Source organism: Hemibagrus wyckioides, linkage group LG27, assembly GCF_019097595.1.
Source record: "Hemibagrus wyckioides isolate EC202008001 linkage group LG27, SWU_Hwy_1.0, whole genome shotgun sequence".
NCBI lineage: Eukaryota > Metazoa > Chordata > Actinopteri > Siluriformes > Bagridae > Hemibagrus > Hemibagrus wyckioides.
The window spans coordinates 2,936,952-2,959,000 of record NC_080736.1 but is presented as its reverse complement, the minus strand read 5'-3'; the positions used below and the strand labels follow the sequence as shown (position 1 = coordinate 2,959,000).

General features: G+C 38.2%; 1 protein-coding gene across 1 annotated transcript in view; it reads right to left on the bottom strand.

The window, feature by feature from the left end:
• Positions 1 to 22,049, bottom strand: part of igdcc3 (immunoglobulin superfamily, DCC subclass, member 3) — a 73,024-nt gene that overhangs the window by 46,496 nt on the left and 4,479 nt on the right. Inside the window, exon 2 of the mRNA XM_058381495.1 lies at positions 14,756 to 15,061. Coding sequence (XP_058237478.1) covers positions 14,756 to 15,061 — 306 coding nt within the window. The remainder of the gene's footprint in view (positions 1 to 14,755; positions 15,062 to 22,049) is intronic.

Genomic DNA, 22,049 nt, shown 5'->3' with positions numbered 1-22,049 from the left:
AGGTATAAGTTGGGGTCAGAGCGCATGGTCAGCCATTATACAGTGTCTGGAGCAGGGTAGGTTGAGGGCCTTGCTCAAGGGCCCTACAGTGGTGCTGGGGCTTGAACCCCGATCTTCCGATCAACAACCCAGAGCCTTAACCACTTACCACTGTAGCTCCGCCCCTTTTCCTTTTCCTATCTGACATTTAGAATGACCAGATGTATGAAACGATATATCTGATCAAACAAATAAACTGAACTGTTTGCTAATGTAAATGCCTCCTCTGTCGCAGGTGTCCATCTTGAGTAACAGAAATAAGCTAATGGTCCAGTAAGGGTTACTGAAATACCGGTGGTATGGCTGGACGGAACGTCGTCCACTTGAAAAGAGCTCACAAGAGAGAAAACATTAAAAACAGATCCCTGGAGACAGCTAGTCAAATCCGAATGAAGCGCTTTTTTTCCTTCGGGAAGCGCAAGAGCGTCTCCACGTCACACAAAATGGCGTCTGGTAGCTCCGCCCCTTTTTCCTATACATAAGTAAAGCTGTGAGTGTCAAGTGAATGAAGTGTTTTTGTTTTTTTTTAAAGTTAAATAAGTGAATTATCTGAGTTCTTGAAGTGCTCTTCTACCTCTTCTTCACACTATTTATATTTCACATTCGAGAATAGTGTATAAGTCTGTGATTTGGGACGCAGCTCATGTCCTATAAGTTCCAGCGCTGTTCATTTGGAGCTCTGAATGTAGAGCAAATGTCTCTATACAGTATCTGATATAAATCTCTAAAGCTTTCCTCTCTCTAGTAATAACGAGTAGTAATATGAAGGCATTTCTGATTGCTAATCTGATTATTAATCTGATTTTTTCCACTAGAGACATTTGAATATTTATGTATATACCTGCCTTACTGTCATGAATTTTTTTGTTGTTGCTAAAAAAATTAACACAAAATCAAGCAAAGACAGTGATATTCAAAAGAGCTTGCTTCCTCTAGATAAAGAAAGAAAGAAAGAGAGAAAGAAAGAAAGAAAGAAAGAAAGAAAGAAAGAAAGAAAGAAAGAAAGAAAGAAAGAAAATAAATAAACCATCCAACAAGCAAACAAATAGATGAATAAAAATAAATGAATAAATAAATAGATAAATAAATAAAGGGGAATAACTGCACAATTTGCAGAAAAAAAACTTTGAAACTTGAAATTATGCAGAACACAAACGACAGTTGACTTTTAGATCACTGTAAATATTTATTTGGGTGCAAAATAAACAGATCCAGTGGATTATATGTTCATTATCATCGTTAAAAAATGTATAAACCAGCATAAATGTACAAAATGATTTAAATCAGCTCTGTTTTCCCCTGAAGTGGTTCTGTTTATATCCCATTCAATTAAGAGAGAAACATGTACAGGTTTTTATCCTCGATTAGCTAACACGGTTTCACCACAGAAATACACTGGCTGGCTTTAAATCGTCGGCCTTGAGGCGAATTTCTGATATTTCGACACTGATTTGTTGTTTTTTCCAGTCTTGTCTGTTTACATACACATACGACCTGACCCACATCAGATTCCTGTGTTTACACTGCCATCGCTTCAGTGCCAAAATGCCCTCAGCTAAAAACAGCTAGCATCAATGCGGCTGTAGAAAGAACAAATCATCCCGTTGTTTCCACTGAGATTATTGTGTCTTTATCCTCATTGGGTTTTAGCTTAAGGCTCTTTAATTTGATGCTAGCAACAGAGCCAAGAACTGACCGCCTTCATCTCAGAGGAGACTCGGACATGTCTGTCTGACGTTAAGATGTGAGTTGAATGGCCAGATGTATGGAATGATATCTGATCTACATCAAACGATAAATAAACTGAATTGTTTGGTCATGTAAATTCCTCCTCTGTCACTGGTGGCCACCTTGAATAACAGAAATAAGGCTAATGGTCCAGTAAGGGTTACTGAAATACCGGTGGTATGGCTGGACGGAACGTCGTCCACTTGAAAAGAGCTCACAAGAGAGAAAACATTAGAAACAGATCCCTGGAGACAGCTAGTCAAATCCGAATGAAGCGTTTTTTTCCTCCAGGAAGCGTGAGAGCGTCTCCACGTCACAGCTGGCATTTAGGCTTCCTTGTTTTTGGCTTCGTCCACACATAATCAAAGTCAAAGTCAATGCCAATGCCAGCAGCCCTCGGGGAGGGGGGGACGTGGGAGAGGGAGAGACGGACGGGGCATCAGACGGGGGGAAGACGAGCACAAAGGAGGGGGAGGAGTGCATGGAAAAGAGGACAAGGGATTTGGGTGAAGGCAGGAGGCGTATTCTGCCCCAGTGCACACCGAGAGGTCACCGGTCCCCCACGCATCATCCGTCCCTCCTCCTCATCATCCTGGGCTGACCTCTGACCCTGCTATCTCCACATAAAGACAGGGATGGAAAGTGGACGGGGGGAGGAGGAGAAGAGAAATAAAAGAGAGAATGACAAAAGAGGAGTAGGGACAAGCCAATGAGCAAGTCCACTTTCTCAGAAAAGAAATGGGGGTCATTTTCTGATATTTCATGGCGTTAGATAGTTCCACAAGGTTTTCCAGCATTTCTTTCACCCGGATGAACACAAAACTGTGGCAAAAAATATAGGATTGATCTAAATGTCTCGCTCCACTGGACACAGCATGTCCTCCGGGGCAAATGAGGACAAATCGAACTCAAGATAAAGTGCAAGGCCGTTTACTAGAAACAACTCGTCCTGTACAATCAATTAACCCTGTTTATTTAAACCATCTGTGAAAATGTGAAACATGTTATTTAATTAGTTTCATGATTATCCACCATGTGGTGTAAACCAGCACCAGTCAAAACCCCCACAACTACCATTCATTTATCCATTTATCCATTCATCCCTCCATCCATCCATCCATCCATTCATTCATTCATTCATTCATCCATCTGTTTATCCATTCATTCATCCATCCATTCATTAATTCGTTATCCATCCATCCACCCATTCATCCATTCATCCATCCATTTATTCATCCACCCATTCATTCATCCACCCATCCATTCATTAATTCATCCATCCATTCATCTACCATTCATCCATTAATCTTTTTTTCATCCATCCATACATCCATCCATACATCCTACCACCCATCCATCCACCATTCATCCATCAATCCTTTTTTTCATCCATCCATTTATCCATCCATCCATCCATTCATCCATCCATTCATCCATCCATCCATCCATCCATCCATTTATTCGTTCATCCATTTATTAGTCCATTCCTTCATCCATTCATTCCTCCAGCCAGCCATCCATCCATCCATTCATTCATTTTTCATCCATCCATCCAATCATCCATCCATCAATTCATTCATCTATCCATCCATCCATTCATCCATCCATCCATTCATTCATCCATGCATCCATCCATTCAATTATTCATCCATCTATCCATCCATCCATTCCTCCATCCATCCACACAGCTACACACTCACCCATCCATCCATCCATCCATCCATTCATCCATCCATCCATCCATCCATCCATCCATCCTTCCATCCATCCACACAGCTACACATTCATCCATCCATTCTTTCAATCTTCAGTAATCTATGATACATTTAGTGCTTCTAATCCACCAAACCTTAAGAACCTGGAGGAAATTTATGAAGGAAACCCTCAGAGAGAACATGCAGATCTCCAGACAGACTAACCCGAGCTTTCTAAACCCTAAAACCCACACACAGACCCAGCCCTATCTTCCATCTACCAACAGATCCCTTAGATATCCAGCTAACATCCACCAACCCGACCCTAAAACTCCATCCTGTAACTATCACCTTATCCCTCAAAACTCACCACCATCCACCAACCAGACCATTCACAAGACACTACATCCACCCTATATGTACTAACCAAGCCCCTTTAAAATCCACTCTACATCCAACATCCACCAACCACACCATAAAATCCAGCCATGCATCCATACAGAACTCTTATAAATCAATCCTAAATCTATGAACACCTCCATTAAAATCTCCTCGATGTTCAAACACCAATCTCTAAATATCCACACGAGAGCCATCCATCAACACGACTCGGAAACCCCGGAATGCCTTCACGCTCCGTCGCTGATGTGAAAGACAAATTGGCTCATGGCATGTGCACCATGACGACCGTCATGACAACAATGACAACCGTGACAACCATGACAATGCTCTTCCCAGTCCTAGCTAGGATCAGCTAACTAACTAGCCTAGCTTTCTCACTGGGTTACATTTGTTATGGTCAGGAGATAATAATGAGTTAAAAAAGGGACTGGTGTAACTGGTGACCAGGATAAAAAGACTCCGTCCTCCATGTTTGGGGTTTTTGAGGGTTTTTTTCTTGTCCCAAAACTGATCTGATTGGTCTGGTCAAGTGTGAAAGCAGCTGTTTTCAGCTGTTTTAAGCTACATTGTGAGCAGCAGGAGGGTGTTTTAAAAGGAGACCTCATAGGATTAGATATAAAATGGGCATTACAGTATCTACATGCTTTATAAGATAAGATCAGATAAGATAAGATAAGATAAGGAAGGATAAGATAATCCTTTATTCATCCCACAGCAGGGAAATTTGCAAAAGTTACAGCGGGAAAGGGATAGTAAAAAAAGACTTTAAAAAAAATACTGTAAATAAATGTAAATAAATATACAATAATATTACTAATAAATTACTTTTATTAATTATAAATTAGTATTATTTCTCTATTTTTATAATCAGTCTACAATTTATTATTATTGTTATTATTTATTATTTTATCATTTATTTATGTTTTTTATTATTGTCTTTTATATATTTGTATTTTTTCTTATCAGAATTGTATATTATTATAAATTTTTTTATTTATTTAATATTTTTTAATAGTCCTCTATATATTTTTTTTATATTTGTATATTTGTAAATTATTATTATTATTATTACTGTTAATCTTTTGTAGTATAATTAGTAGCTTGATAACTGACTAAAATGATTAAATGACTAAAATTAATTAAATAAAATTATTTATTATAACAATACTAATAAATTACTTTTATTAATTATAAATTGTAATTGTTCATATTATTATAAATAATTTTATTTAATTAATTTTTGTCATTCAATCATTTTTAGTCAGTTATCAAGCTATTCAAAAATATACATAAAATAAATAAATAATACTAATAATAATAACAGAAATAATAATAATAATAATTTACACTCTGTTAAAAATATACAAATATAAAAAAATATATATAGAACTATTTAAAAAATATTTAAAAAAAAAAAAAAAAGGCTTCTGGTGTATGACCTTTACTCTGGACTGTGTGAGAGTCTTTGTTTACGTACACACCAATAACACAATTATTATACATTTAATTTGTTAAAGAGTTTCTAGAAAAGACAGAAAAAACGTAACACACACTCACTTTAATTCAGTGTCACTGTTCTAGAGCTACACACAAACATAACCGGAGACATAACCAGACAACTTGTAAGGTTGTCTTTGTGTTACGTACTGTGTTGGGTTTAACATATCAACTAATAATTATAGCCTATAGAACTATAGAACTATAATATAGCCACGCCCTCAAAACTGGGAAGTGGGAAAATGCCATATAGCCACACTGTTAAAACTGGGAAGTGTAAAAATGTACACTCATATAGCCACCCCCTCAAAACTGGGAAGTGGAACAATGTAGACTCATCTAGCTACCCCCTTAAAACTGGGAAGTGGAACAATGTAGACCATTTTTAGTCAGTTATCAAGCTATTCAAAAATATACATAAAATAAATAAATAATACTAATAATAATAACAGAAATAATAATAATAATAATTTACACTCTGTTAAAAATATACAAATATAAAAAAATATATATAGAACTATTTAAAAAATATTTAAAAAAAAAAAAACATACAGAAGAAGAATAAAATAAAATAAAATAAAATAATAAATTGTAGACTGATTATAAAAATAGAGAAACTAGTTTTCTTGCTTTGTTGCACAAATTCCCATATAATGTTGTCCAGTTAGTAGTGGTGGTGGTGATACTGGGAGCAGTGCTGGTTACGCTAAACTGTTTTCTCTCTGTAGTATTTATCCTCAGCCTTAAACTGGCTTTACAAGCTGAAATAAAACCAGCATCTTTCTGTCGTATTCTACAATCCTTATTCGACACCGCTGACATCTTACTGCTCGGACGTCACCTGGCGTCTGCAGTTTTATTTATATTCCTCTCATTTTAACGCCTACAACAATCTCCTAGCGGCTACACAACACATCCAGAACATGGGGGAGGACAGGAAGAGGCTGCTTTTTATTGGTGGACAGCTCGGGCCCTGTAAAGTGGGTTTAACTGCTCTGGAGGCCATAAAGGAGCCGTTAAGTGTAGTGGGGCATGGTGACGGGGGGCTACTTCAAGAACCGGACCAAAGACACTGCTGAGGAGCGTCGCCTCTGCAGGGAGAAGATTTCTGACAATAATTTAATGAAGGTTTTTACACTTTGGGTTTTTAGGTGAGGGATGTAATCATCAGATTCTAACAGTCACAGCTGATTGTTACACCTCATTTATCAGGCTTTAGATGGAATTAATTCGTAAAATTTGACAAGAAATGTAAAATTTGTGAAAATACATTTATTTTAGAAACAAAGTGTATATCAAATATATAAAATTGTTCCACTTCACAGTTTGGGGGTGTGGTTATATATCACTATCCTACTTCCCAGTTTTGAGGGTGTGGCTATATCAGTCTACATTTTTCCACTTCCCAGTTTTGAGGGAGTGGCTATAAGAGTCAACAATTTCCCATTTCCCAGTTTTGAGGGCGTGGCTATATATAATTGTTCCACTTCACAGTTTTGAGGGTGTGGTTATATATCATTTTCCTACTTCCCAGTTTTGAAGGTGTGGTTATATGAGTGAATGTTTTCCCACTTCCCAGTTTTGAGGGGGTGGCTATATGAGTCTACATTGTTCCACTTCCCAGTTTTGAGGGGGTGGCTAGATGAGTCTACATTGTTCCACTTCCCAGTTTTGAGGGGGTGGCTATATGAGTGTACATTTTTACACTTCCCAGTTTTAACAGTGTGGCTATATGGCATTTTCCCACTTCCCAGTTTTGAGGGCGTGGCTATATTATAGTTCTATAGTTCTATAGGCTATAATTATTAGTTGATATGTTAAACCCAACACAGTACGTAACACAAAGACAACCTTACAAGTTGTCTGGTTATGTCTCCGGTTATGTTTGTGTGTAGCTCTAGAACAGTGACACTGAATTAAAGTGAGTGTGTGTTACGTTTTTTCTGTCTTTTCTAGAAACTCTTTAACAAATTAAATGTATAATAATTGTGTTATTGGTGTGTACGTAAACAAAGACTCTCACACAGTCCAGAGTAAAGGTCATACACCAGAAGCCTTTCACATTTCACAGAGAATACAGTGTGAACACACACACACACACACACACACACACACACACACACACTTGGAAATAAAGAGCTGTGACTCTCAGTAAGGGAAATGTGGTTCCGCCTCGGCGTGACCCGTGACCTTGGCTTTGACCTCGCTACTCTCCCCTTTAAACCTCCATTGCTGAGGAATTCCCCCCAGCGAGCATTAAATCCCACACACTCACGCCGCCCGAAGACGGACCTGTGGCCCCTTTCCATTTATTTGTTTGAGAAAGGCCGGGGTGGTCCGGAGACATCCGGACTGAGGCTGAATTCATTACCTACCACCTTCCCTAAAGAATCCTGACATGGCCCACACAGGACTTCCTCACTTCACGCTCTGCACTCAGCAGCTCCACGTCCTGGTCTGTACGCGACCCAGGGGGTCAGCGTCACCGATTCCTGCTGTTACTGTGTGTTACAGGAAGTGTCCTGTTTCTAATCAAACCACTCTGAATATCATAAACCAGAACGTCAACTTAGACACAAAGCTTCGTCCCAGTGGACTCGAGGCACAGAGTTTCAAATGAGACGAATAATCGAGGTGAGAGAGTCGGACAGGTGCGAGAGAGAGAGAGAGAGAGAGAGAGAGAGAGGGAGAGAGAGACGGCTGCTGTGCCTTCGCTTCTCCAGATCACGTCAATCAACACAGTCCCAGTTTATCCGTTATTAAAATGTCAGAGAGAGAGAGAGAGAAAGAGAAAGAGAAAGAGAAAGAGAAAGAGGGAGGGAGGGACAGAGAGAGAGAGAGAGACAGAGAGAAGAGAGAGAGAGACAGAGACAGAGACAGAGACAGAGAGAGAGATTATAAGAGCGAGAGAATTATAAGAGAGAATATGAGAGAGAGAGAGAGAGAGAGAGAGAGAGAGAGAGAATTATGAGAGAAACTATTATTAAAAAAAGTATTATTATGATTGTTATTAATATTATTATAATAAAAATGCTTAAATAATAATAATTCTGGTCACCAAGAAGCCTTTCTGTAAAATCACAAAAAAATAATAATTAATTTTAAAAAAAGTTAAAATAAAAATAAATAAATAAATAAATAAATAAGTAGTAGAAGAAGAAGAAGAAAAAATTCAAATAATTTTGTTTTTCCCCCCAAAATAACTGTATTTTGCAATTAAAATAATAATGATGATAATAATAATAATAATAATAATAATAATAATAATGGGATAATACATATTTTCAGTCTATTTCTAGCTATTTGTTCTAATTTATTTAAAGCCATTATTTCTAGAAAGAAGCCAATCCATTGAAATATTCGAGCTTGTCCTTTCTAATATTTTTCTAATAATCCCACAATAAAAATATTTGCCTAATTTATCTGTATATTTGTTTATTTTTTGCACTGAAAGCAAAAAAAACCTTTCTTTTTTCCCACAGAAAAAAAATCAGATTGGATTTTTTTTATTCTCTGGCCAGAAAAACTCCAGTGTAATTTCATCCATCTGTTCATCTCTCACTTCATCTCTCTCACCTTCATTTCAGTCCGATCCCATCCTTTCATCTCGCCCCGTGAGACTCTGTTTTGCAAATTGGCGTCTGGTCTATTTTTCTTGACGGCCAAATGATTTCTCGCTTTGATACCGCAAAGTAATAACAAGGCTTGACCCTGTTTCTGTGCGCAACACGTCCCCTGACTGCGTCACGTATATAAAACTGTCACGTCTCCGACGCTTCAGGATGGCAGTCAGCTGAAAGAATCCACCAGCACTTATCTGGAGATGGAGAAGAACCTGAGACACATGATATGATAACGGTGATGAAATAATTAAATAACGTATTAATTTCTACACTCGCAGCTCGGGTAAAAGTCGTGCTCCATGATAATAAAGAACAGATTTATATGAATTTTTCTGTTAGGGTAAATTTATTTCATGTTTATGGAACGAGTCTCCACTTTCAGAGCTTCGTAAGAGCCAGAGCTCAAACTTTTGCGCCACATGAAAGTCTTTGAAAGTGCTTCGACTTTGAGGAAATAATTTTGCACAAATAATAAAAAAATGTGAAAAATATGAGTTAAAAATAAATAAATTAATAAAGCATTTTGGTAAATAGCCTATTTTGTTTAAAAATCATTATTATAGACATTTTTTTGAGCAAAGGATTTTCTATATATTTTTTTCAAATATTAAGGAATTTCAGTAACAAAACTTTACACAATAATTTTTTTTATTTAATTTACTTTATCTGAAAATTTTCAGATGTATTTTTGTAAATATATTTTTTTTTCCCCCAACATTTTTCTGGCATTTTTGTAGCCAAAAAATGTTCTTCAAATAAAGATTGTATTGATATTTAAGAATCATTAAAAAAAATAAGTTTAAGATTTTTTAGAAAGATGAAAAAGAAAATAAAATGGTTTATTCTTTTTGGAGCTTTTCAGTAGCTAAAATAAAAATATTTAAACATCTTAAAATATTTCCAGTCGTCGTTCTCAAAGATTCCTGAACCCCTGTGTCTCTCCTCTTAGTGATTGTTTAGAGATATCGGAGTAGTTTGTGCTTTTTTTTTTGTTTATCAATCAGGAGAGAACATAAACCCTACCCTAACAAATCTCCAATGTTGTTTCAATTCAGAACTAAATCGTATCCACTCTTCGCCTCTGAAAGCTAATCGCCAGCTAACCGTCTCTTTGACGAGTCACTTGGTGATGAGATTCCATCTAAAAAAGGTAGGAGGTGTCGATTAGCAAGGCCGTTTCGTCCACACGCTGCACTGAGATGATGAAAAGCTTCCTGAGAACAAGCTAATGAGGAACCTTGAGCAAAGCGAGAATGGGGGGGGGGGAAGAAAGAAGGAGAGAAAGAAAGAGCGTAAGCGAAGCGCTGAGGGAAGTGTAACGAGGAAAAGAAGAAGAGAAAATCCATCAAAGAAATAACTTTTTTACAAAGATAAGTGTTTCCTGAGAGGGCCAGGCGATTGAGAGAGCCCACAGGGGGAGCGGACCTTCAAGCAGCGCCCAACAGATCACCGTCAGAAATGGAGGACAAGGAAAAGGCGGATTTATGGAGGAAAGCAGGCACAAAAGTGGGTGGGGAAGGAGGGGGGGCAATGCAGGGGTCCGTCTTTATCTGAGCGAGACTGTGAAGAGCCCTCACTAATCACGACTTGCTTTACAGCTTTTTCTCAGGGGTGTTTCGGGCCTTGTGTAATGGCCCAAATGACTAGGAAGTACAAATTGAGCAAGAGCTCCTGAAGGAGAAGAAAAAAAAAGAAAGAAAGAAGAAAGACAGAAGGGAACAGAGACAGAGAAAAGGAGGCGCTTTGATCTAGCAGGAGGCCGAGGAGCAGATCTGTGTCGCTGCACTCCGAGCGGGAGAAAAGGCGTCCGGTGGGCAGTGTGTGCTCCTGAAAAGCTGAAAGAGACGGAGGGGGGAAAAGAGGAAGGCCTCTTAAATGCTAAACACAGCCGGCTGGTGGTGAAGCATTCGAGGAAGACTGGAGGCCATGTGGCTGGCAGCGTGCCTGGCATTCTGCACAGGAACCGCTGTCAAAAATACATCATTCGCTTATTGTCCACTTTAGTCGGGAACTTTAGCGAAACGAAAACCAGAGCAGATTCAATTCGGGATTCCCAAAATGTCCTAGCATTTTCGACTGCAATCACACGCTTTATGGTTTCTATAGCAACAACCGGGGTTTTAAATAGTTGTTATTTAATAAAGACTGTGGATGATACCGTAACATGAGGAGACGTTTGATGATTTTTTTGGAAGGAGTCTCCAGTGTCAGCGCTTTGATTTTTTGCATAAGCTGCATCTACACTTTAACAGAAAATGATGCTGAGGGAACAGGATGTTTGTAGCTGCTCTAACGTAAGTGACAATAGGAACGAACTACCAAATGTGACCCAGTGTAAACAGATTTAGGCGTGATCTTTTTTGTCTTGAGAAATCGCTACCGTTTTCTCTCTTTCTCTCTCATCGCATCTTCTTTCCTCTCCAACAGCAGCGAAATGACCCTTTTCATGCCGTGTCATGTTGCCTCATTGGCCTCCTATAATGAACTGCTTTTACATGCTCGTACGGAGAGAGAGACGGAGAGAGAGAGAGAGAGAGAGAGAGAAATAGCCGGACAAAAGAAACAAAAGGAAGTGACATGATGAAAAGGACCACGTTCTCCGTCTCCGTTGTCTTAAATCCGGAATATGGATTTTGCTCCATGTTCTAACGATACATCCAGAGCCGGAGCTACAAGAGCCTCACAAAGCCTAATGATCCTCAGATCAAACCCCGACTCGTCCACAGCACCTGGAGGCACTATTAAAGACTCATTGATTGCAGATGGTAGGAGACGAAGACGGAGGAGACGATTTGGCCTCTCTTTACAAGAGATAAGTGACAAGATCACAGCTTCAATGCAGGCCTTTGTTCTGGTCACAAAAAGCGAAGGACAGTTTATGTAAAGGCTTTACGGAGCACTTCAGGGGCTGAATATTGCTGGGCCAAATATTAAAGATTTGAACTGTTGAGATTAGTATAATAATAATTATTATTGTGATTAATATTTAATATATATATATTTTATATTTTTTATAATTTATTTACAAACCATTTTTTTAAAATTTTGTTTAAAAGCCATCATTATTAAATTATTTTTTCACATATTTTTGTAAATAAATGTTTTTTTCCCCATAAAAATATATAACATTTCCCAACATATTAAGAGCAAAATAATTTCCTTAAATATTAAAAAAATAAAATTGTGCAAAAAAATAAGTTTTTCGAAAATAAAATTGTTGACATTTTAGGAATGTGAGGATCTTTTTTATCACGATTGTTACAGTCACTAAAAACAAAGAACTTTTTTATTTAAAGCTTTATATAGAGTGCTTCAGGAGCTGAAAATAAAATATAAACATCCTCAAACATTCCCAATCGTTCTGAAAGTGTCCAGGAAGCCTGCGCTTCTCCTGTGGTTGTGATTGTTAACCCTGTGACTGAGAACTTTGAAAATAATATCTGGATTTTTCTATCAGAAGAATTTTGAAAGATGTTTGGAGATACTTGGAGAATGTTGAATTTGTCTTAAAATGTCCGAGGATATTTGGAGATATTTGGAGAAGTCTAACTGCTAAGAGATTTCTGAAGATCTTTAGGACCATTTAAAGACACGTGAAGAGCTTTCTAGATGAAAAATATTTGGAACTCCGGAGTTGTCAGACGTTCCTAAACCTCCAGGCTCTTGCTTCAGGTTTATTTCAGCTCATTATTAATTTTCCCCAAAGTCAAGGTCAGCATCTAAACCCCACATGAGAACGCCGCCACTCCTCCCGTGTCTGTCAGACACTTCATTAACTCCAACCCCACTCTTTGTGCTCCAGCCTTCAGCCTGGGGTCTTGGGTCAAAAGGTCCCAAGATGGCCACCAAACTGGAAACCCAAAACCTGAGTATAATTCACAAAGGACACGGCAGTGAACGGAGCCACGGTGACCTTTGAACTTGAACTTGAAAGGGGAGAATATCAGATTTCCTGATCTTCAGATTCCTCTGAAGAGCATCTAGTTAAAAAGCACCACGCTTCTTGAGCAAAGCTTTTTGCTTTTTTCTGCTATTTCAAGTGTTTCATCGCATTTATCTGAGTCTGTGATACACAAGCCGCTGCAAGGTCAAGGCTGTGATGAGATTTATGGGAAAGTGTTTAAATGGGCTGAAAGAATTGAGATACAGTTCTTTTTTCTGTTCATTTTAGTGGTTTTTAATCCACATGCACATCTACCCCGATGATGCTGTTTTCTTTTGCTTGCTCCTTTGGCAAGATTGCTTACAAACTCTTCCAGAAACCGGTGTATTAGCGTCAGCGCAGAAACTGGTGTATTAGCGTCAGCGCAGAAACTGGTGTATTAGCGTCAGCGCAGAAACTGGTGTATTAGCGTCAGCGCAGAAACTGGTGTATTAGCGTCAGCGCAGAAACTGGTGTATTAGTGTCAGCGCAGAAACTGGTGTATTAGTGTCAGCGCAGAAACTGGTGTATTAGTGTCAGCGCAGAAACCGGTGTATTAGCATCAGCGCAGAAACCGGTGTATTAGCATAATAACTTTAACTGCACACAAGAGCAGAAGAATCCCGAGCAACTTACACAATCACAACTCTTATGAATCGTATCTGTAGGGAATTTTGTTAAGTATATGGCTCTTTACCTCGAGTTGATATTATGTGTAGATTCATGACATAAAAATCTTAATTAAATGCAAATATAAAGCGCTCAAAGGGACGTCAATGCTTATGTAATTTAAGCTGTGTACCTTTACACGTATGCTCATAATAATACATGAGATTATGTAAATTATGATGAGTTTGCTGACTGCAGCCACACAGGAAACATCAACTAGACTTTAAGGATAATCTTGCAAATTATCCTCAAAATGTTCTCTTTAAAAAGGAATTTATGTTTACAAATTTCTGTATATTTATTACCAGAGTTCACGATCTATCCTGAAACACTAATGAACTGTTTATTACAGACACTTTATTTGGTTATGTTCAGGACGTCGCTCGGCTTCATATAACGCCTTTCTCTCGTCACACTCCTCTGCTCCGTCTCTGTTCACTGCTTTTTGTCTACCAATGCATTTTCAGCTACAGAACGGAGAGAATAGAATAAAGAGTCCACTCTGAGAGGTGTATTATACCCACTTCCTGTTCCTGACCGCTCCGGAGCGGACAGACGGCTCCCGAGGACGAGCAGCCGATTTCCCGCTGTGCCTGGAGCCGGAGTGTGTGTACCGTCTCAGCGGTGTAGCGTCTACTGAGGAACTCGCTCTCACCTCTTTCTCTTTGTGTGTGTGTGTGTGTGTGTGTGTGTGCTTTTCAACAGAGAAGGTTGTAACATCATATACACCACAGTGTGAGGTTTATGCTCATATGTCAGAATGAGACATGGCATAGTCTGGGCTTGTGTGTGTGTGTGTGTGTTCTTTCAAGTCAAGTCACATTGAACATAGAGACAACATTCACACTGGCAGACCAAGACATGCCACAGAGGTTTTGGTGTGTGTGTGTGTGTGTGTGTGTGTTTGTGTGTGTGTGTGTGTGTGTGTGTGCACACTTTTCAATACAGGACACTGTAACATCATACACTCAACACTCAATATGCTCACATAGGCAGACAGAGAGAAAGAGAGAGAGATGCTGGGTTAATGTGTGTGTGTGTGTGTGCTTGTGTGTGTGTGTGTGCTTTCAAGTTAAGTCACATTGGATGTTGGACAGACACACTGGCAGATTGAGAGATGCCAAAAGTGAGGTCTTGGGATATGTGTGTGTGTGTGTGTGTGTGTGTGTGTGTGTACTTACTGGCAGCCTGCACTTTGGCCTTGCGACTGACGACCAGCCCAAAGGAATTCTGGGCCACACACTCATAGTCTCCCTCATCCGAAGATCCGTCGCTCCTTCTTCTCTGGAATCGGCCAATCAGCAGCGAGCCGTTAATGAAGGTGGTGTAGTTCTTATCCTCCAGTAAGATCGCTCCGTTCCTCCTCCACTGCGTGGTGATTGGTGGAATCCCTTCCACCTGACAGTGCAGCATCAGAGGCTGTTCCTGCACCGCGATGATGTCACCGGGCTCCAGCGTGAAGGACAGCTCGGCTCCGCAGCTCACGCCTGCACACAGCGGTCGGGAAACCAATCACCAAACTCACTCGGGTTCGAGAGTCACTTTATCATCACTCAAATAAATAAGGTTAAAGCTAAAGTTAGTAAAAATATTAAAGCTTGAACATTTTATTCATGAGTGCTGCATAAAAACTGATAACATTTAAATCATTTTTTCTCACAAATATTAATTTATTTTAAGAACAAGCATTCTTTAAATGTCATTTAATTAAAAAAACAAAAAAACAATCACAATTATTTTGACATCTTACGAGATGTTTATTATCAATGTTTTTCGTAAATAAATTTAACGATAATATTAATAAGAAAATATTTTTTAAATCAAATATTAGGTTAGAAAATATTTTTAAAAAATAGTTTATTTATTTATCTATTTTTTAAAGTGCTTTAGTTGTAATTTATTATAAAAATAAAAAATTCTACCATTTAAAGAAAATGTTCATATTAAAAAAAATTGTAAATCTAATTTTTTCATCATATTTAATATTTTTGGAGCAAAACATTTTTAAAACATTATTAAAATTTTAATTTTACAAATCTGTTAAAAAACATTTTAAAAATATTTAAAAAATATTCTGACCATCTCATCCTTAATAATAATAATAATAATAATAATAATAATAATAATAATCAATAATAATAACAATAGCAAAAAATACAAATAATAATTATAAAATAATAATAATAAGAGGAATGTAAAATAATAAGAATAATTTAATACTACTGCTACTACTAATAATAATAGGAGATAATTTTAGGACTTTACTGAAACAACTATTATTAATAACTTATTAATACCATAATTAAAAAACACATGCTGTATAGTTTGGACAAAGTATGAACCTTTTTCTGACTGCGAGCTCGTTAGAAGATAAAGAAAGAGAATAAAGGTGATTAAAAAGGAAAGCTGCAGCTGTGAAGGCTGAATAAACCGACTCTTCTAGAGCTTTTCTTCATATCAACATTCTGGGGGCCACAATATCAGCAGCACACTGTTCTGTAAATAAATGCAGCATAAATGTCAACACACCGCAGTGTCACGGGAATGCCGAAGAATCCGGGAAAAAGGAAGCTTCTGGAAACTTGGGAATGATCGTATATCATAAAAATAAAATGTCGATGTTGATGGAGTTGAACTTTAAAAGCGAGGAATATTTTGTGCTAAGGGCCGGATTTTGTTATGCAAACCTGGCAACCGGGGTCACTGAGGATTTCTGTCTTCCTCTGATCCACAAAGAGCGAGAAAAACCTGAGATGGAATTTTAAAACAAGTCCTTAGTAATCTCCAAACAGCGGCGAGGTGAGAACCTTCTCCTCCCTCACGAGTTATTGGATCTTCAAGGACGTGAGCTCCAAACCCCCCTACGGCATAAAGGTCTGAGTGATGATGATGTTGGAGGACCATTCCTGCTGACCTTCTGGCCTTCACGCTGCTCTACACCCCGCCCCCCGGGTTCCTCCTGTCTGAAACCCGATCCCTTTGAGCTGTGTGTGTGTGTGTGTGTGTATGTAGTGGCTTTATGCTATTCGTAGCTCTCATGATTCTCAATTCTGGAATTTTCCCAGCTACAAAACCCAGCCTTGACATTAAAATGCATCTTTCACGCGGAAACAAAGCGGCAGAATCCTCAGTGGTCGCGTGATCCGGTCCATTCGGAGCGCTGGACACCAATACGTCTCCGCTTCTTTCTTTTCTTTTAATAACATTTCTGTGTTTGTGTACGTCCTTGAGTCTGAGAGCCCTGATATGCCTGAATGCAAGGACACACACACACACACACACACTCATCTTCTCACCGCTCTACACTGCTGAGTTTTGACTGCCTTTGCTTAGAACCTCGTCTCAGACACAGACGCTGGACTTGGCTAATTCTCACCTGCTAGCGTCACCGCGTCTGGAGCGGAGTTAGCACGTGATTCCTCCTAAATGTGTGTATCTCTTTTATCCTTTTACAGAAACACCTTTGATTGGCTAATGTCGCTTTCTAATGTCGCTTTCTCTCCCCTGTCAATCAAACTAATATTGCCACCCCTCCCCCTCAGAGAGCACGATTACACTGTGATCTGAATTCATGACACGTCCTTCTGATCGCTCCGACACGACCTGATAAGAGATGCTCCTGTTTCATATCCATATATTTTTTCTTCCCTCTCTCTCTGTCTCTCTTTCTCTCTCTCTCTGTCTCTCTCTCTCACTCACTCTTTGCTCTCTCTCTCTCACTCACTCTCTGCTCTCTCTCTCTCTGTCTTTCTCTCTCACTGTCTGTCTCTTGCTCTGTTTCTTTCTCTCTGTCTCTCTCTCTCTCTCTCTCACTCTGCTTCTCTCACTTTGCTTCTCTCTCTCTTTCTCTCTCTCTCACTCTGTCTGTCTTTCTCTCTCACTGTCTGTCCCTCGCTCTGTTTCTTTCTCTCTGTCTCTCTCTCTCACTCTGCTTCTCTCACTTTGCTTCTCTCTCTCTCTCTCTCTCTCACTCTGTGTCTCTCTCTCTGTCTGTCTCTCTCTCTCTCTCTCTCTCTCACTCTGTGTGTCTCTCTCTCTCTCACTCTGTATCTCTTTCTCTCTCTCTCTCTCTCTCTCTCTCTCTCTCTCTCTGACGACAGCAGCCTCGGTGCTCGATGTCCTCAGCCAACGTTAATCACTGTTCCAGCATTTTACACACTTAAATAATTTTTAATTAAAGTAATCATGAGCCGATTTCTCTTAGTATTCTTTCAGAGTTTTGTTATAATTAGGTCAGTGACACTAAATTAATTGTGATTAAAATGAACTTGTAATTAAAACAATTCATTTCACTTGAACTTTTAAACAGGAATGCTGTAACGATATTTCAGGGCTGCTGGGGTCTGAGCTTATTAAAGGAGTCTGAATAAAACACAACAGGATGTGATGTCATAGGAAATCGATTAACTTTAGGACATCTGGAAAATAATTATCGTCTATTATTTCCTTATAACAGCACAACATGGGACGTGTTCATTAAAAAAAAAAAACAAACAATGGATTATTGCGTGACGATGGATCTCCGAGGAAACATGACTGGAAAACTGGCCTCAGGATCAGAATGCTGGACTGTGTTTGGACACGCCTCCTTGTTATAGACACTCTATGTGGGTGGAGCTTCATGAACATGGGGGGTGGGGGGTGGAATGGAGGAGTGGGTTCAAGGAGTAACAATAAAAAAAAAACAGTTAAAATCTGTAGTCGGGTTCTACATGGAACCTTTAAAACTTCTAATCTTGGAATGAACTCATTTTTAATTTATTTATTTACATGTTGAGACCTAGAACCTGTGTTTGAATTTGTCTCTGTACATGGGTTCCTCAATGGTTCTTTAAAGGTTCATTAGATAATTAAGAGTTTTTAGACTTTCTAAAGGTTCCAGGTAGAACTCTACAGCAAATGGTATCCCAAGTAGAATCCTTTGAGGTAGCCAAGAACCCTTAATAGATAGTTTGTCCCTTAAAGAACCTCTGAAGAACCCAAGAATCAAGTTAATGTTACATACAGTAGAACCTGTCTTGATCTAGGTATCAAGAAGATACCTAGCCTCAGGGTTCTTGACTGGTTCTTTCAGTGGATAATTAAGCGTTCTTAGCATTCTTAAGGTTAGGTTCCATATAGACCCCTAGAGCAGAGTATTTCCCAATCAGTTAGGTTTACAAGTAGAATCCTTTGAGATAGCTAAGAACCCTTAATAGACCAATGGACCAAACGCCTCAGGTTTTCTTGACTGGTTCTTTAAGTGGATAATTAAGCGTTACTTGAGGTAACTAAGAACCCTTAATAGACCCATGGAGCCTTGAAAAACCTTTGAAGAACCCAAGAACCAATTAAATGTAAAATACAGTAGAACCTATCAGGTTATAGGTATCAAGGAGAAGATCATGATCAATAATTTAGAGGTTGTAATACCTTCAAAGAGCCCAAGAACCAAGTAAATGTTGGTTCTAGATATTAAGCAGCAGATAATGGACAGTGATGTGGAGGTTGTGATGTATTACTCTCTCGGGGTTCTTGACAAGTTCTTTGTCTTTCTTGACAAGCTGATAATTAAGGGTTCTTGGAATCCTGCCACATTTTGCTCTACCATGCTACAAAGAACGTTCTCGGTCTAAAGAGGCAGTTGAGGAACCGTTAAAGGTTCTTGCTTTTTATAAATAAAGAGTGCTTAATGAAGCGGTGTAAGCTTTGATTAAAAGGCGAGAACCTTCCTGAGGGCAGCTCCACATTATCTCACGGTGCGTGAGGGCGAGCGAGACATGAGCTGTCAATCAAAGCGAACAAAAGGGCGGAGGACGGAGGCGCGGTATTGATGTGTAATGTTTCCGCATGACGTTTCCTGTGATGTCGCAGCAGGCTGAGAGGGTTCTCCGTGTGTCGTTTTCCCTCGCCGACATTCACAACAATGCAGTGCGCTCAATCAGAGCCTGTGGATAGATAATAACTGCAATCTGCTCGACACGCTGAAGGACAGGAGAAACATTTCCACACAGGAAGCAGCCGCACGCTAAAGACTGCTTAAGGACAGTGTGTGTGTGTGTGTGTGTGAGTGTGTGTGTGTGTGTGTGTGTGTATGTGCAAGCTCTACTCTACTTCATCACTGTAACTGCTGAAGGAACCGAGCCTTCCCTTTCTCAGGAAAAAATCTCAATAACGTCACGCGTCAGAGATCACGTCTGGTTCACGTTAGGTCGCACTAATGTTTTTATTTTCACATCTGAGTTTTACGCAATTCGTTCATTTTCATCTGATCTTTTTATTCATGGCACATTCACTTTATGTGATGTTTATGTAATTCGATTTTTTTCCATTAGATTTATTAAATTGTGTAATTTTTTTTACGTTATTTTGTACATGATTCATTTATTTTAATGTGATATTTTTACTTGATTCATTAATTTTAATGTGATTCTTTATTTGATTCATTTATTTTAATGTGAATTGTTCACTTGATTCATTTATTTTAATGTGATTTTTTTTTATTCATTTATTTGAATGTTTTCTTACTATTTATTTTAATATAAAATTTTATACTTGATTGATTTATTTATTTTAATGTGATTTTTTTTACATGATTCATTTATCTTAATGTAATATTTTTACTTGAGTCATTTATTTAAACACCTTAATTTAACATGGCTCATTTATTTTAATGTTATTTTAATGATGTTTATTATTTAATATATTTATTTTCACATGATTTTTTCCCACACCTGTGTTTTTATGTGTAATATTAACATAATTCAGTTGTTTTTAATGTGATTTTCACTTGACTTGTTTATTTTCTCATGATTTTTACACATTTTCAGTTATTTTCATCAAATGTTTTTATGCGATTATTCTCACGATTTTTTCATAATTTATTTTCCCATCATAACTACAAATAAACTGTAAGTCATGTGATTTTTCACGTTGTACTTTGTCTTTATTTTTAAATATAATTTTTTAAGTTTTAGTCATTTGTAATTTGAATTGTTTTGATGTCACATATTTTTCGACACGGTTCGTATATTTTTATATCTATAATTTATGTAGTTTTATTTTCATATTCTATCATTGGTTCAGTTTTTATGAGATGATTTGTTCACAATTTGTCTATTTTCAGGGGATTAATTTCCTGATTAATTTTTTTCAAATATTTCTTTAAAAAATTCATCAATATTTTCCCCACAATTTTCATTGAATTAATTTTTTCCACATTTTAATGTTTAATGTAGCTTGTGTGCTTTTATCTTCAGTGTTAAGACTTCAATGCTAATGTTGAGTCTCACAGTTCTGTGTGTATTCGACCGCCACACGGCTTTAAATCCGTAAACACGGCCTTTCAGACAGGGCTGTAAATCTTCCACGGTTAATAATACAGGCGGAAGCACGTCCTTCAGTGTATATATCCACACAGAGCAAGAGAGAAGAGTCTCAATAAAGACACTAGGGGGAAAACACGGAGACGCTGCCGCTTTACAAAGCCGGAGAAGCTCATTTCATCTGCACGCTGTAATAAACACCACAACATGGCAGCCGTGTTACAATAAACTGCACACGCTCGCTCTAATAAAGCGCTGACGCATTCGAGAGCCATGCTACCTTACACAACCCTGCTGCTAGACATGTTTACATCACACGGGCTTCATACACTGCTGTGAAAATCTATTCACCCCCCTCCATTCATCTAGTTCTGTTCATACATATTTGATCCACATAGATAAATATATATATATATATATATATATATATATATAGAGAGAGAGAGAGAGAGAGAGAGAGAGATGGATGATAGATAGATAGATAGATAGATAGATAGATAGATAGATAGATAGATAGATAGATAGATAGATAGATAGACAACAGACTAATAGTAATGTAATATGATGTAATAATACAGACAATTAGGATAGCCAATACTTCACAGCACTGAGGTACACTGAGGTTCCCCCAGAGAGACAAAGCACAAGTTGATGCTCTGAAGTTCTCAGAGGGTTCTTCAAAAGCTATTCTGAAGACGTTTAAGGATAAGAATTTTAATTATCCTGAATAAAAAAAACACACTGCAAAGTTTCTATGTAGAACCTCCAGGAAGAGAGAATATTAAAATGGCTATGGAGAAACCTGTGAAGGATCTACACAGTGCTTTACACCAGGTGGGAGGTTGCTGTATCAGAGAACGTCTATCTGAAAAGATCTTAAAGCAAACCAGATACAGTCCATCCATCCATCCATCCATCTTTCTTTCTTTCTTTCTTTCTTTCTTTCTTCCTAAACATCCACAACAGTCTTTAAAGGAAATAAGTTCTCCCAGAACCCTCTGACAAAGTTGTAGGGTTCCACGTAGACCCATTAAAGGCTCCACCAGTGGCACAAACCACTGCTTGAAGCCACTAAAGGATTTTCAAGGGTTCTTCCAAAAGCAGGTTTGCATACATTAAAAATCTGTATCTTCTTAAAACGGTTTTACTTTGGAACCTGTTCTGATTCAAC